This window comes from Cervus canadensis, chromosome 24 (assembly GCF_019320065.1).
Source record: "Cervus canadensis isolate Bull #8, Minnesota chromosome 24, ASM1932006v1, whole genome shotgun sequence".
Lineage (NCBI taxonomy): Eukaryota > Metazoa > Chordata > Mammalia > Artiodactyla > Cervidae > Cervus > Cervus canadensis.
Genome location: NC_057409.1, coordinates 22,044,750 through 22,061,005, shown reverse-complemented (window position 1 = coordinate 22,061,005; position 16,256 = coordinate 22,044,750). Strand labels below are relative to the sequence as shown.

Here is a 16,256-nt window from a genome sequence, read left to right as displayed (position 1 = left end):
CTGCTTCCAGAACCCACACACCAGAGGAAGCGTTTCTACCTCGTGGGCCAAAAAGAGGAAAATACTTCTACTTCGGTTCCTTAACCTAGAAGAAGACGACACTAATTCAAAGTCCAACAATCTTTATTGAAGGCCCATGAGCCAGGTGTTGTGTTGGGTACTTAAAATACAGATATGAATTGATTTCTCCCTTGCCTAGTAACAAACAGAAAGCAAGTGAATAAGTACATGCTGTTACAGAGAGGAAATCAGCCTTTGTTGATGGCGGCTAAGTGCCAGTCAGTGTACTGCACGGAATGAGCCTCTGGGGAAGAGGATTATGATTTTAGTGCTGTTTTTTTAAGGTGATACGTTAAGATGTGTCAAAGCCAAAAGTAGCATATCCGTGATCTCAACAAAGTCAATGACTTCATTCTCTTTATTCTCAAATTTCATTTCAGACTGGCCTTTTTGGTTCCTAAAAGTACTCAAAATTATATTCTAAAACAAAAACCTAAGGGATTTCCCTGGCAATCTGGTGGTTAACTCTTTGCTTCCAATGCAGGGGACACGAGTTCACTTCCTGGTCAGGGAATTAAGCTCCCATACGCCACACAGTACAGCCAGAAATAAATAAATAAAAAATAAAAAATCTACATGTGTCTGAAAGATAATTCATAAAATAAATATTCGTTTTCAACTTGCTTGGTGCCAAGTGCCATTCCAGTTGCGGGGGGCCTTGCCATGTTCAAGACAGGGACATTCCTGCTTGAGGCTACTCTTTGATGGTGAGAAACACGTGACAGGAGTGAAAAAGCAAATTGAGATATTTCTAGGCACTGGTAAGTGTTATAAAGAGAAGCAAATGGGGGATGTGAGTGACCCAGGGTGGGGCTGGGGTAAGGTGGGTTGGAAGTCAAGGATGGTTCTTTGAAGAGGTAGCATTTGAACTGAATCAGGAATGAAAGATAGGAACTCTCTGTGCAGAGTGCATAAAAGCCCCACAGAGCAGGTGGGCTTGGCAAGTTCAGTGAGCGCAAAGAATGCTAGGTGACTAGCTAGTGACCGAGGGAGACAGGACTGGAAGATAAGTGCTCAGTGATCATCAGGAGTCAGATGAGAAGTTGGATTTGACTCTAAAGGCAATGGGAAACCACTGGAAAGTTTTAAATAGAAGTGTAGCATAGCTGTTGTTGCTATTCAGTGACTAAGTTGTGTCTGACTCTTTGTGACCCCGTGGACTGCAACACACCAGGTTTCCCTGTCCTTCCTTATCTCCCAGACTTTGCTCAACTCATGTCCATTGAGTTGGTGGTGCCATCTAATCATTTCACCCTCTGTCCCCACCTTCTCCTTTTGCTTTTATTCTTTCCCAGCATCAGGGTCTTTTCCAATGACTCAGGTCTTCACATCAGGTGGCCAAAGTATTGGAACTTCAGCTTCAGCACCAATCCTTCCAATGAATATTCAGGGTTGATTTCCTTTAGGGCTGACTGGTTTGATCTTCTTGCTGTTCAAGGGACTTTCATGAGTCATCCCCAGCAGCACAATTCCAAAGCATCAATTCTTCAGCACTCAGTGTTCTTCATGGTCTAATTCTCAGATGCATACATGACTACTGGAAAAACCATAGTTTTGACTACAGACTTTTGTCAGCAAAGTGATGTCTTTGCTTTTTAATATCCTGTCCTGGTTTGTCATAGCTTTTTTTCCAAAGAGGAAAGTGAAAGTATTTGTCACTCAGTTGTGTCTGACTCTTTGTGATCCCATGGACTATAGCCCTCCAGGCTTCTCTGTTCATGTAATTATCCAGGCAAGAATATTGGAGTGGGTTGTCATTTCCTTCTCCAGGGGATCTTCCCGATCCAGGGATCGAACCTGGGTCTTCTGCATTGCGTAGATTCTTTACCACCTGAGCCACTAGGGAAGAGGAAGTGTCTTTTAATTTCAAGGCTGCAGTCACCATCCACAGCGATTCTGATGCCCAAGAAAATAAAATCTGTCACTGTCACTGTTTCCACTTTTTCCCCACCTATTTGCCATTAAGTGATGGCAACGATGCCATGATCTTCGTTTTCTGAAAGTTGAGTTTTAAGCCAACTTTTTTGCTTTCCTCCTTCATCAAGAGGCTTTTTAGCTCCTCTTCACTTTCTGCCATTAGAGTGACATCATTTGTATATTTAAGGTTGTTGGTCATTCACCGGCAATATTGATTCCAGCTTGTCAGTCATTCAGCCCAGCATTTCACATGATGTTCTCTGCATATAAGTTAAATAAACAAGGTGACAATATACAGCCTTGATGTCCTCCTTTTTCAATTTTGAACCAGTCCATTGTTCCAGGTCCATGGCATTATCTGATTGTATTTCCAAAAGCTTCCTTTGAATATATCAAAGCAAGGCAAAGAAGGACACAGGAAGACCAGTCTAAGGCTATTTCTGGGGATACAGGTGAAAAAGGATGATAATGGCTTGGGCCAGCAGTGTACATGAACTAGTGCCTTGGTAAAAAATTATCTGCTTTAAGGGGTGTCGAGGACGAGATCAAGCCCTTGTCTCTTGCTATTTCTTCACCACGAGCCTTCTTAATCGACTTTAGTTTTCATCCATATTAGGGCACGCACTCCTTAAACACAGGGCTTCGGCTTTTCTTGTCAGTCTCTCTTGTCTAGGAAGTGCTATTCTATATTCAGCGCCTTGTGGGTGCTGAATAAATATTGATTAAACAAACCAAGTGATGAATCATGTCTGCTGCAGTGTGGGTGCTTGGTAACGTGGAAACACAGAAGTGAGCTGGATTCTTCCAGCCATAAGGCACAACCGGAAAGGACATTTGGAAGGAGAGTGGGGAGCTTGGGACTGCTTCCCTTCCTTTCATTCTGAGCTGCCACCTGGGAAGCCCAGAGATTCCTTACCCATTACTCAAGAATGGGCCTGGGAAATGATACCCTAACCAGGTAAACGGAAGCCTTGCTGTTGCTGAGCTACACCTCTGAATGTGATGCAGGCTGTGGATGGAGCACACAGTGGCAGAGGGCATTTAAGGAAGGGTTTTACACTTTGCGATGCGGGAGACCCTGGTTCAATTCCTGGGTCAGCAAGATCCCTTGGAGAAGGGATAGGCTACCCACTTCAGTGTTCTTGAGCTTCCCCTGTGTCTCAGCTGGTAAAAATATCCGCCTGCAATGTGGGACACCTGGGTCCGATCCCTGGGTTGGGAAGATCCCCTGGAGAAGGGAAAGGCTACCCACTCCAGTATTCTGGCCTGGGGAATTCCATGGACAGTCCATGGAGTCTCAAAGAGTCGGACACGACTAAGTGACTTTCACTTTTCACTTTACACAGAAGGAGAGGAGAAAACCCCCAAAACAAATGAGGTGGTGATGTATAGTGGGGATTCCCAAACTTCTTCTGTAAAGGGTCCGATAGTAAACCCCTTAGGGCCCTCTCTTTCTGTTGCAATTACTGCTCGTACTTGTGGTCAAGTCCTGTCCGACTCTTGCAACCCCATGGACTGTAGCCCACCAGGTTCCTCTGTCCATGGGATTTTACAGGCAAGAATACAGGAGTGGGTTGCCAGTTCCTCCTCTGGGGAATCCCCCAGACCCAGGGATCAAATCTGCGTCTCCTGCATTGGCAGGTGGATTCTTTACCACTGAGCCCCCCTGGGCTGCACCTCTGTGGTAACTCTGCAGCAGTTTCATGAAAGCAGCCACTGACAACAGCTGAATGAAAGGGGGGTTGCTGGGTGCAAATAAAACTTTATGGATACCCAAATACAAATTTCATATAATTTTCATGGATGATAAAATATTCTTTTTCTCCCCTTCAACTATTTAACAAAATTCTTTGAAGAAAATAAAATAGGGTGCTGTTTTCAAAAAACATAAAAACCATTTTTAGTTATGAGACATGCCAATTTCAGTGATAGGTCACCCATAAACCATAGTTTGTCAACCTTTACTTTGTAGAGTAGGAAAGCGGGAAAACAATTCATCTGAATATTGTTCAAAAGCCGGCAACTTGATGTAATAATATTCAACGCTATCCTTTTGTTTGTCAAAACACTGCTTCATGCAAATGAAAATTCAGCTGTTTGTCTAATATGATATTTTCTGATAAGAGCGTGGCGTCCAGTGTCTTTTGAGCACCTGCTAATTGCAAGCTATGCTCCCGTTTGCACTCCCAGCTTCATCTGCACCCTTCTATGTGTGTTCCCTACACAGACCAGATGAGCTTTTAGTGACATACACCAGGTCATGTGTTGCTGTTCTTGAAACACTCCAGTGACCTGCCACTTGCCTTTCAGATAAAATGCAAATGTCTTACCTTGTCCTTGCCTGACCTCGACTCTGGTCACTCTCTTGGTCCCCCCATACCGCTCTTCAATCTCAGATCTCTCCAGGGCCTTTGCAGCAACTTCCTGCAGCCTGAAACCCTCCTTCCTTTGTCCGCTTTTAGCAGGGCTGGTCCTCCTTGGGAATTCAGACCTCAGCTCAAATGTCAGCTTGTCAGAGGTGCCCTTGAGCATCCAGTCCAGCTTAGCTCTTCCCCTCATTATTTCTATTACTTGGCCCTGTTCATTCTTCACAGAACTCTGGTCTTTACCCAAATTATCTTGCTAATTAATTTATTTACTGTCCTTTTTTTTTTTTGCCTGATTCCTTCTACCAGAAGGCAAGCTTCATTAAAACAAGGTAATTTCTGCCTAATCACTGCTATTTTCCCATTCTGAGATTAATATCTAGCATTCGGTATTACAGTTTCTAATTTGTTGAATGAATAAAGGAAGGACATTTTGTGAGAGTGATAGAGTGTTCCATTCAGAACTGTGCTAGTATTTTACCCCAGTTGGGACTGAGGAAGACTGTGTATGACAGGGTAGGGGGGGGTTCGGTGGGGGAGGAAGACCATGGCTTTGAGAAATGGGTGAGTACCAGATTTTGGAAAATCCCTTGCAAAGCACTTCATTTGGAAGGCAAAGGGGGTGGTCATAGAAGGGTCTTTAGCACGTACAAGATGGAAGAACTCAGTGTATTTATTGAAATGTTTATCTCAGGAAAATAACAAAGTATGTTATGATATCTTTTGTTTATAGCATTAAGGATAAGGAAGGATGTAATCAGACCAGCCTTTATTTAAATGAATGTGGAAAGATGCCAAAAAAATGGATTCAAATTAATGAAATGTTACATTGCATCTATATGCCTCTGTGCTTATTCATTTTGTTGTGTTTAACTCTTTGTGACTCCATGGACTGTAACCTGCCAGGCACCTCTGTCCATGGGGATTCTCCAGGCAAGATACTGGAGTAGGTTGCCATGTCCTCCTCCAGGAGATCTTCCCAACTCAGGGATCAAATCCAGGTCTCCCGCATTGCAGGCAGATTCTTTACCATCTGAACCACCAGGGAATTCCAAGAATACTGGAGTGTGTGGTCTATCCCTTCGCCAGGGGATCTTCCCGACCCAGGAATCGAACTGGGGTCTCTTGCATTGCAGGCAGATTCTTTTCCAGCTGAATTACCAGGGAAACCCACATGCCTCTACTCTCTTTTTTAAAATATATATTTTATATAATTTATTTTGGCCTTGCAGTATGGCATGTGGGATCTTAGTTCCCAGACTAGGGATTAAACCCACGCCACCTTCAGTGAAAGCACAAAAAGTTTTAACCACAGGACCGCGATGGAAGTCCCTCAACTCTCTTCTTGAGTTGGGGGAACTTGGAGTAGCTTCTGACATATTTCTCAATAACAAAGCTAGGAGAAAAGGGGCTCCCTTTTTTGTGTCATTTTTTTGTGTATGCTGCTTGACAAAAAGAGACTGTTCATCAAAGTTTACCCTTGGTTTGAAAGAAAAGGAGGATGTGGAATTAAAAAATGAAACTTGGTTCAACTTTGTGCTAGCAGGCCCTGTGGCCTGATCTGACCACGGAAATGAGATTTCTGCCCAAGATAAGTCTCTCTTAAATGTGTCAAATGCTCAAGTGAGAAACATTTAAAAGTCCAAAAAACAGATTGGAAGAGTTTCTTTTTATTGCCTACAAATCTGTCTCCTTTCTCCCATTACTCTTGGTACTTGGAACAGAAAATTGTTGACTTCCAGATATCTACTTAATCCATGGATAAATGTGAAAAAAAAACAAACCTTTAGAAGCCAGAAGCCAGGCCTGTCCCAAAGACACGAGAAAGAATGGGGGTTTGAGGTTGCATGAGGAAGTGTCAGACCTGGGGCCCCAGAAACTTGTCAGAGGCTTCCAGGGACAATGGCTGTTTCTCAAGGTTACCTTGAAGTTGCCTTTTCATCTACTTTAAGATGATCAGGTTTGTAATGCTTAAGACTACTTTTCTCTTAGAAAAAAAAAAAAAGGAAACCTTGCTATCTGCCCATTGAGATCTCTGTTATACAGATATTCACTAAGAATTTAAACACGTTTTAGATGACCAGAGATGGAATGTTTGGGACACCTGGGTGCTCATCATCCATAATTTTACTGTGCGTATCTCCAAAATGAATTTCCTTTTTACTCATTCACTCCACTACCCTCTGTGTGCCTGTGAGCATTGTCCTAAAGGAGACATGTCTCAGATCACAAACCTTTCCATGAAGATACACTTTGCTCACCTTTCCTTGTCTACAACGCTCAACAAAGGACAACCAAGATTAAGGGTGAATTTTTTAAAGAATTGTATCTTTATGGCCAGGAGATTCCCACCTCTTCTATTGGCTGGTTTCAGTTGCTTAGAAGCTTTCAGTTACAAATGGCTTAAGGGAGAGAGTGCTCTGTGAGGCCAGGTAAGTGGTGAGAAACCCAGACATTGACAAGGACACAAGTACCCCTGGAGCCAGGCAGCACCCCATGCCCCTCCCATCCCAAGTGGCCACTGTATCACTGAGCCTCCAATCTGCCAACATTAGAAGGCCCTTGGGCACTTTCTATCATCAGATATGATGATAGTGACATCACAATGATGATAGCGATAGTTCCCTCTGTGATGATGGTGATACAGGATGACCACAGGAAGAAGGCTGAGCTCCCCAAGTCTATAAGGAAAGACAGTGACCCAATATGGGAGGATCTTACATCACCCTGTGGGGCCCTTCTGTACTCGGACGGCTTGAAAAGATAACACTTACTGAAAAGTCGTCACTGGGGAAGAACAGGAGATCTCGAAAGGGATCATTCTGATAGGTCTTTTCAAGTTCTTCAATGACAGTTTCATAATCCAAAGGCTCGAGAAGCCGAGGCTTTTCTTGCTGTAGACAAAGAAAACATCACATTAACCAGTGACAGGTAAAATCTTGCTTCTTCTCAACATCTGGTTGGAGGTCATTTCTTAGAACCACCAAAGCTTTGACACAGTGCAGTCCTTCCAGGGGAGTCATGCAGACTCCAGACATCTGGAGCGAAGCCATTAAAGTATTATTTCCAGATCTGAAATAATATGAGATCTTGACATACCTGACATCTCACTCAGTAACTTAAGCTGTTGGCACCAAGCCCCTCATGCACATGGTTTTCAGCCCTGTCACATCCCTGGAGTAGACAGTTGTGCAAACTTGATCTTTGTCAATATGAAGAAAGGCCTTCTGCTTACTTGCTCTAGTATTACGATAATCATCATCATTTTTGGTGAATTAGTTACTTCCTTGAGAGGTCTACTTGGGTCTATTTCAAAACACTGTCTCCTTGCTAGCAATCAAAGTATTACAGACTATCTTAGTTGTCACTGAAACATGGATCCTATGTCAGGATTAATTGCTTGGCTCTAAGCCTCTTTGCTGATATAGACAGAAGTTGGGTAATTCTCTAGTAAAATAGAACAACACAATTATTATGGATGCAATGTGGTGAAAATGGAGAAGAGTCTGAAAAAATAGCCAGATAATCTCATCACATTATAGTCCCGAAGCCAAGGGGAAAGCACTTCCCTCAGAGAAGCTACCCAAGAGATAAATGCCAGTGGGAGGAAGGTGGTTGTTTCATTCTGCAGTTGATGTGTTTATCCCAAACAGAACTCACAAAGTGAGAAACTTGGAGTCCAAAATAAAGAATAAAATATTACAGAAGACCAAGGACACAGTCTGAGTTTCCTTAGCCCTTGGATGAAGCATTCATGCAAACTAAATAAAAAGAGATGATTGGATTATTTGGGGGCTCCTGGAAGCTAGAGTGGTTGCCATGAAATACCCATGCTAAAGTGATCTCATCAGTTCAGTTAAGTCACTCAGTCATGTCCGACTCTTTGTGACCCCATGGACTACAGCATGCAAGGCCTCCTTGTCCATCACCAACTCCTGGGGCCTACTCAAACTCAGGTCCATCGAGTTGGTGATGCCATCCAAGCATCTCATCCTCTGTTGCCCCCTTTTCCTCATAAGTGAGAAAAAAAAATTTGTTTCACTGGCCATGTCAGTGACATCAACAGACCATTTCCCATCACCCCATGCCTCCCCACTCTGCAAAGCTGCAGATTTAGCTTCAATTTCTAAAGCCTTCTTTGGAAGATCTGTGCTGGTAAAGCTCCAGAAACTGTTACCGATATTTTAATAACTGCTAATGAGCTCCTCAAAGTAGCGGTCAATGTTTTCTCCAAATACAAACAAAACAAAATGTAACACAGTGGACCAACAACAAGAATTTCTATGTGCTTTCTGCATTAAAATCAAACCAAACCCATTCTACAAACGCTTAAGTAAACTGAGGACTATGAAAAGTGAATACTCTCTCTGGAAGGGCCCTTCAATTAAGATTGCTGATTTAGCAAATGAAAATACAGAACTCCATGTGGAGTTGGGAGAAAAGAAATTTACTTGCCCAACATAATCTATTTAGTGAAAGATATTTTCAAGTAGAAGACACAGAGACACTATGGCATGAGGGGTAATTTTTTTTTTTTTTAAAGTCCTTCTAGTATCTTTTCCCTGCCTTTTGATATGAGTATTCTATTATAGACTTATTTTAAGTTACAATTGCTTATTTTCCCAGGCAAAAATTAATTCCAAGGAGCAGAGATTGATAGCTCAAGAGGCAAATGTAGGCTCCAGATGTGGCTTTTGGCTCACTTATTATATTTTTAGTTCACTTTGAGTGTCTGAGTAGTGGTATTGAGTAGTCCTCAATAGCCTATTGCCTCTTACCCTACAATATCACATTTATCTTTTTCTAACTTTTAATTTAACTTTATTTTTTTTAAACTTTTTATTTTATATTGGAGTATATTTGATTAACAATGTCATGTTGGTTTCAGGTGTTCAGCAAAGTGATTCAGTTAGGTTGTTACATAACATTGAGCAGAGCGCCCTGTGCTATAAATTATAACCTCAATGGTTATCTGTTTTAAACATAGCAATGTGTATATGTCAATCGCAAACTCCCTAACTATCCTTACTCCCCTGCCCCTTCCCCCTAGTAATCATAAGTACTCTAAGACTTTCAGTCTATATCTGTTTTGTAAATAAGTTCATTTGTATCATAATGTCACATTTATATTGTCAGCTGCCCCAATAAGCCTTCAAGTTTGAAACACCTGGCTTATTCTGGAACTTCTTCTCCTTTCCCCCAATAATGTGTAGGAAATGTAGCAAGTAAAACAAAATGCATTATAGAAGAGTTAGTGTGTTTTATCTCTGCCATCAACTCGGTTGGTTACACCCTGTTTCCTCACTTTCTTCAGATCAAGTGTCTCATGTCCTTCTACCAACAGCTCAAGATGTGACTACTAACACTTTCTCTTTTCTCTCCCTTTTTCACACCAGCATGAATAGGGGTGTGCAAGTATGGTTTGGTGCACATGGCAATTTATTGGTTAAGGCAAATGACATAAGGATGTTCTAGAAGGTCTTCTACAGTCTTGTTCTCATTCCTTTTAATTTTATCTCCCATTAGTCAAAAACTCGAGCATTAATAAACAACCCCATGTTAAAGATACCTTTCAAAGAAGATGATCTTTTTATCTATTATACTAGGGTCCAAACTCTATTCAAAATTAATCCCACCTAAATTAGTACTATAGGAAAACCAAAATTCAAAATCATGGGTTATTAATAAGACCATAGGAAAACTAAATCCTAAACTCTTCTTAATATACACAATAAATGGAATTGCCTGTAAGCATCTGTTGGAAGATATATTTTTACTTATTCATTTCAGGCTCTGACATGCCAGACAATTAATGAATGACATTATTAAACCTTTCCTGTTTAAAACACTGCACTGAGGTTGTCCTGACTTGGGGCTGCAAAGCCTAGCAGCTCGGCTTCATATAATTTATCAAGTTTTGGACTCTGCGGGATAAGTAAAATCCTATCTTTCCAGTGAATGTGTTAAATGGTGTGTAATATTCAAGATGTTCAATGTTCCATTATTTGGAATATATGAGGTTTACACATAAAAATAACCCTGATACCTTCCATTGTACCTAGAGCCTGGGATTTGGTGATGTTTGCCAAGGATGCTTTCTGCATCTGTGATGGTGAGAATCCAGGTTACGCAACCAGTAGTTCTCTCTGGAGCAAAAGAGCTGTTGGTTCTGTGTTTTGGTCAAAGAGACAGATGTATACAAGGATGGTGGGATCAGTTAATTTCTCACTACTGCTCCTTACAGAGATGTTGAGTGAAACTGGGAACTGAGCAGCATAGATTTACAGCTTTACAACGGTTGGGTTGTCCCTCCTGAATTTAATGTGCTTCTTGCTTTTGGAAATGCACCAACTGGGAGAAGGTATGTGCCAAGATTACTCTGAATTGGATTGGATTTTTATAGCACTTTTTACTCTTACTCTTTTCCTCTCAGATGAGTAATGAATTTCATTAGCTGTTCTAAAAATCACTCGAGGCATGGGAAAAGGCACCCACCAGTGCCCATTATTATGTGGCAGAGCTGGTGCTGTACCGCCGTGGGAATAGGGCTATTCTCCTGATATGGTATGAAGACATTTGTTTGATCTACCCCCCCACCCCCCAAACCCACAGCTCTCTTCCAATTCGCCTTCACAGCAGAAGAATGGGCTCCTGTCATGAAAACAAATGCTTTCTTCCCTGCTCCTTATTCCACAACTTCTCATGGAACAACAGCCCAAGTTAAAGCCTTGCAGTTGGTAAACCTGCCATCTTGGTAACAACCAAGGCTGCCAGGAGCTGTTTACTGGTCCAAGTAAGCACTGTCCATGCTTTAGCTAAAAATTCTAATTTCAGGAACACAGTGTTCCATCACAAAGATCTGAATTATTTTCATAATTATAATTCAAAATCAAATGAGTATAGAAGTACTTAGACACTGAGGATTTAAGCATTTGAAGTATGTAATGCATAAAAAATCCAGTAACTTAATGTTCGACCTAGACCTTTCTCCAGAATCTAAGAAAGAACCTAGGCCACCCAGCTTTGTTTTAGGGAGATATGAATATATGTTTTCCATGCTGAGATGCAACAGAGAGTGTAACATGCATTCCAGAACCAGAATTCCAGTGCTCCTAGTCCTGGCATTGAAACTTACTGGCTATGGAATTTGGGACACGTTTTTTTAGTTAGATTAACTGTCAGTCCTGAAGGAAGTCAACCCTGAATACTCATCAGAAGGACTGATGCTGAAGCTGAAGCTCCAATACTTTGGCCACCTGATGCGAAGAGCCAACTCATTAGAAAAGACCCTGATGCTGGAAAGATGGAAGGCAGGAGAAAAAGGGGGTGGCAAAGGATGAGATGGTTGGATGGCATCACTGACTCAATGGACATAAGTTTGAGCAAACTCTGGGAGACAGTGAAGGACAGAGAAGACTGGTGTGCAGTCCGTGGGGTCCCAAAGAGTTAGACACGACTGAGTGATTGAACAACATCATCAGACTGTACCTCTAGTTTCCCAACCTGTAAAACGGACATTTTAGTAGGAGCTGCATCGTAAGATTAAATGAGGTAATATTTGCTATGCTCTTAGAATAACACTATACCCATAGTACTTATTACATAAGTGTTGAGTAGATAAAGGCCATGAGTTTTAAATTTTCACTAGTCATAGATTTAAAGCACTTTTGTAAATTTAATGGATACAGAGAGCAAATAGTAGGTATTCAATAAATATATGTTGAATAAATAAGTTTTTATGATTTCATCTAGGACATTAATTTTAAAGAAATAGTCACACATATAATCTAAGATGAAACAAGACTATCTTTGCAATATCCCCTTTGTAACAAGACAGAGAAAATACATTTGCCTTAATCAAAGAGGGCTAAGAAAGGCAGGCAGGCTGGTGGAGGCTGTATCTAAAAAGACATTGAAAATAGGATAGGAGTTGGAAAAAAAAAATCAATGAGTAACTGTGTGGTACATGCCATGAGCCATGATTCCCCCTTGTAACTTTTCAAATATTCAGTAAAGGTAGTTAAGTCACAACATTTTGCACGTGATTGGCTTTCGTGGGAGAATGTGAGGAGGCTGGAGTCCACATTCAATATGGCATTGCTGCAAAAGGAGAGGCAGTGAAAAGAGGTCACATTTATCCTGACAATGGTTCTAGATTCTCACATACCGTGACATTAGAATTTGGGTTCAGAACACCTAGATCTTTGACAGGTGATAAAATCTGAAGGACAAGGACAGCTAAAAATGTGAAACAATAAATTATTAAAGGTAAGGAATGACTAGAAAATTACAGCACATCCATTCTAAGAAAAAATATGTATGCTCGTTAAAACAAGCAAAATTTCTCATGCATTGTTTCTAAGTAAAAGTGGGATTAAATACTGCACACTGAATAACTGCACAAGATTTTAAAAACTTAGAGGAAAAAAAACTAGAAATATATCTCCATATGTTATCAATTCTATTTAGATGGGATTTAGGATTTTGCTATTTTGAGTTTTTGCATTTTCCAAATTTTCTTTAATGACCATTTGTTTCATCGTGGTGAAAATGAACTTGGTCTTTCAACACTCTCATGCTTCTGTGAAAACACTGGGGAGTTGCTTGGTTTTAAAAGTGTTTATCCTTTGAAAATCCACCAAAGAGGGAAACTAGAAAAGTGGATGAAGTTGAACCACTAACAACTTCAAGTAATTAAAAAAAGAGAAATAAAACACTGCTGATAGGAGACCAGGGAAAATAATTACAGATTATGTATGTGCTTCTAGAAGCTAATGTCAGCAAGAAAGGGAAAAACAATTAGCAATTTATTATTGAAAGTATTTTGAGCTCTGTAGGGAACCGTAAACACCTGGTAAGTTTCTTAAACAGTTCTGTGCATTGGACCCCCTTGTAAAGGATCAGAAGTCAGAATCTCTAGTTGGAAGCCCAGGGTCTTTTACCTCCCAGCTAAGTAACTTGGACAGTCATTTAAATTGAGACTTAGTGAGACTGACTCAAATCAAAGAGCAACTTCCTGCTTTTGGCAGTGTTGTTAAAAAGATCAAAGAGACGAAATATGTGAGGGTGTTAAGGGAACCACCAATGCCAGGCAAATACAGATTTCTCTTTACTCAAAAACGATTGAAAATAACCACACACGTTTACCCCAAAATATATCCTAACATCAAGTCAAACCAACCAAACCAACGATACTAAATTTTTCATGTGCTAGAAACTGTCCTACATGCTTTTAATGTTTATTATCTAAATTTCCTTTAGAAACAAACAATCCTTGATATTTAGTGACTCTATTGGAAGTAAAAGAAGTAATAACATAAGGGAAAGCATTGAAATTAAAAATAGGGCTGTGTCTCCTCTGTGTATAGTATCTTCTGAATCAAGTCAGGCTGCCCTATGCTCAGTAAGAAGAAAGGCAATCTACCTAATTATGTATATCAGCAAATGAAAGTGACTTTGAAATTCTGCCTTTTATTTTCCTTGAGAAATCAGCCTAGAAAAAATTTTCTTGTATTTATATTTTCAGATCAAAAGGAAAAGATTAAATTTAAGATTAGTTTAGCATTAAACTCATTAGCTTTGCCAAGATAAATATCTAGACAACAATCAAAGTTAGAATTTCTTTCTGGAGTTCTAACCTACATACATGCAAGTCAAGTTTGCTAGCAACAGAGAATTAACAGGATGGCTAAGGGTTTGAAATGGGTCTGATGGGATGAGAAATGGAGAACAGTCTCCATAGCAAATACCTTGAGTTTGGGGCCACATATTTGTGCTGTTTAGTGTAATTAGGGAGCCAAACCTTGGTTACTCACCATTAGGGTTACTCTAGTTTGTTGATCTAAACTAGTTGCTTGGTTTTGCTTTTCAAAAAAATCTTATCTTTTCAAGAAACATTATTATGCAAAGAGATTTTCCCCCTACCTTTGAGATACTTCATATATTTTCTGTGACATGCAGTACCTCTTGTGATGTTAGTCTAGACTTCCTCTATTTTCCTTGATCACCCCTGTTACTTTCAGATATCCGGATCTTTATTCTAATTTGAGTATTTATAACAGAATTAATTCTATATCTGAATGTCTTCGTCAGCTGACAAAACTATTCATCCTGGCTAGTGACCCAGAAAAACAAATAAAAACAGGATTTACTTCAGGACCAATACAGAAGCCTATTATAGGGCATGAGATGCAAATGAACATTGTCTTCACATTCTGACACATAGACAAATAGCTAAGGGTGAGGATCCACAGGGTCTTTATAGACAGACCTCGAAAAAATAAAAAAACAAAAAAAACTAACCAATCTCCATGTCGCCAAAACAAACTAGAAACAACACAGCTGTTAATTAATTTCAGTGTTATCAAGATAACGGATTACATTTCTTTTTTTTTTTTTTTTTCGGATTACATTTCTTAAAGGAAATAAAAGATATAAATGACACATGGATTCGTTAGATCTTAAGTTCATCAGGACCCTTTGGCCTTTGTGTAACTGGAATGGAACCAACTTCCACACTATTTGTGTTTAAAACAAACAAGAAAATTGCAGAGAGCGTGTACAGCTGGATCCATGGCCACATCTGTCAGCCTGTGGTCGTGTGACAGATTTAATTCAGCCTTTCATCAAAGGGAGTTCCACCAGACAACCTCTCAAATGTCTGAGTTTCAGAAAGCAAGACTAGCTCTTCTTATGGAACAGGAAATGATTAAGTAAGGAATAAGCCATCTTATGCTGACCCTTTAACCTTTTCTCTGTCTTCAAGCACACAGTTTCGTGAGAATGGAAAAACACCCGCTAACTCAAAGTTAAGAACTGTACAGCTGGGCAAACTCAGATTAAGCTGAATTTGGAAACGGTTCCCTTGGTAACAAAAATGGACAGAGACCTCGGAAGAAATCAGCCAGTAGCAACTCTTTAAATGTCCTGGTCCACTTCAGTGAAATAAATCAGGTTAAACTTGTTGTTGGCAAATAGGATGATTATAATCGTATTATTCAACACAATTTTCTGTGTTAGAAAAATTTTTCCTGTCAGTTTTTTATAGTTAGAAAAATCAGGATATTCTATTCCGTGCTTAGTCGCTCAGTTATGTCTGACTCTTTGTGACCCCGTGGACTGCAGCCTGCCAGGCTCCTCTGCCCATGGGGATTCTCCAGGCAAGAATACTGGAGTGGGTTGCCATGCCCTCCTCCAGGGGATTTTCCTAACCGAGGGGCTGAATCCAGGTCTCCTGCATTTCAGGTGGATTCTTTATTGTCTGAGCCACCAGGAAGCCCTACAGTTAGAAAATCAGCATGTTCTATTTTATTAACTCATAAATTCATTAGGAAAATCAAGGAACTGAAGAGATTTATAGGATCTATGATGGAAGGTATACTTTCAAATTGAATTTAAATCTTCTCAGTCTTATTTTTTTAAGGTAATTTGACCACATATACCTCTTAGCATGTCAAAATTCATTCATTTTTGTTTAGCAAATGAAAAAAATAAAAGTGGCTGCATCTTCACCTAACACTGGTACTTGCAAAGAAGTAGAAAATATTCAAGAAGATCTAAATCAAATTAAATTACACGTCTCACTTAGTTTTCTAGAAACACTTGAAAGATAATAAATATCATTAAAAATACATCATAGCCCAATTACAAGTATTCCTGACACCAGGGAAATTAATGTCTTTGAGCTAACTGCCCGGATTTTTAGATTAATTTACATGAAGTCAGTGATGAAAGCTGCCATCAGCTGAAACTCTGACACTATTTTAGTACTGTAACAGTCACACAAATAAACTAACAGATCAAATGTGAGAGGTATGTGGGTATGTGTGTGTGTACATAAACACATATACATGAATGCAAATACTTATAACACGAATTATATACTTTTAATACATTTTTCCCATAATGATAGTC

General features: G+C 40.0%; 1 protein-coding gene across 8 annotated transcripts in view; it reads right to left on the bottom strand.

Annotated features, from left to right (window-relative positions):
- DOCK10 (dedicator of cytokinesis 10) overlaps positions 1 to 16,256 on the bottom strand; it is a 298,093-nt gene that overhangs the window by 163,715 nt on the left and 118,122 nt on the right. For all 8 annotated transcript variants that reach the window (XM_043444648.1, XM_043444650.1, XM_043444647.1 and 5 more), the window contains exon 2: positions 7,118 to 7,237. In XM_043444648.1, the coding sequence (XP_043300583.1) occupies positions 7,118 to 7,237 (120 nt within the window). The remainder of the gene's footprint in view (positions 1 to 7,117; positions 7,238 to 16,256) is intronic.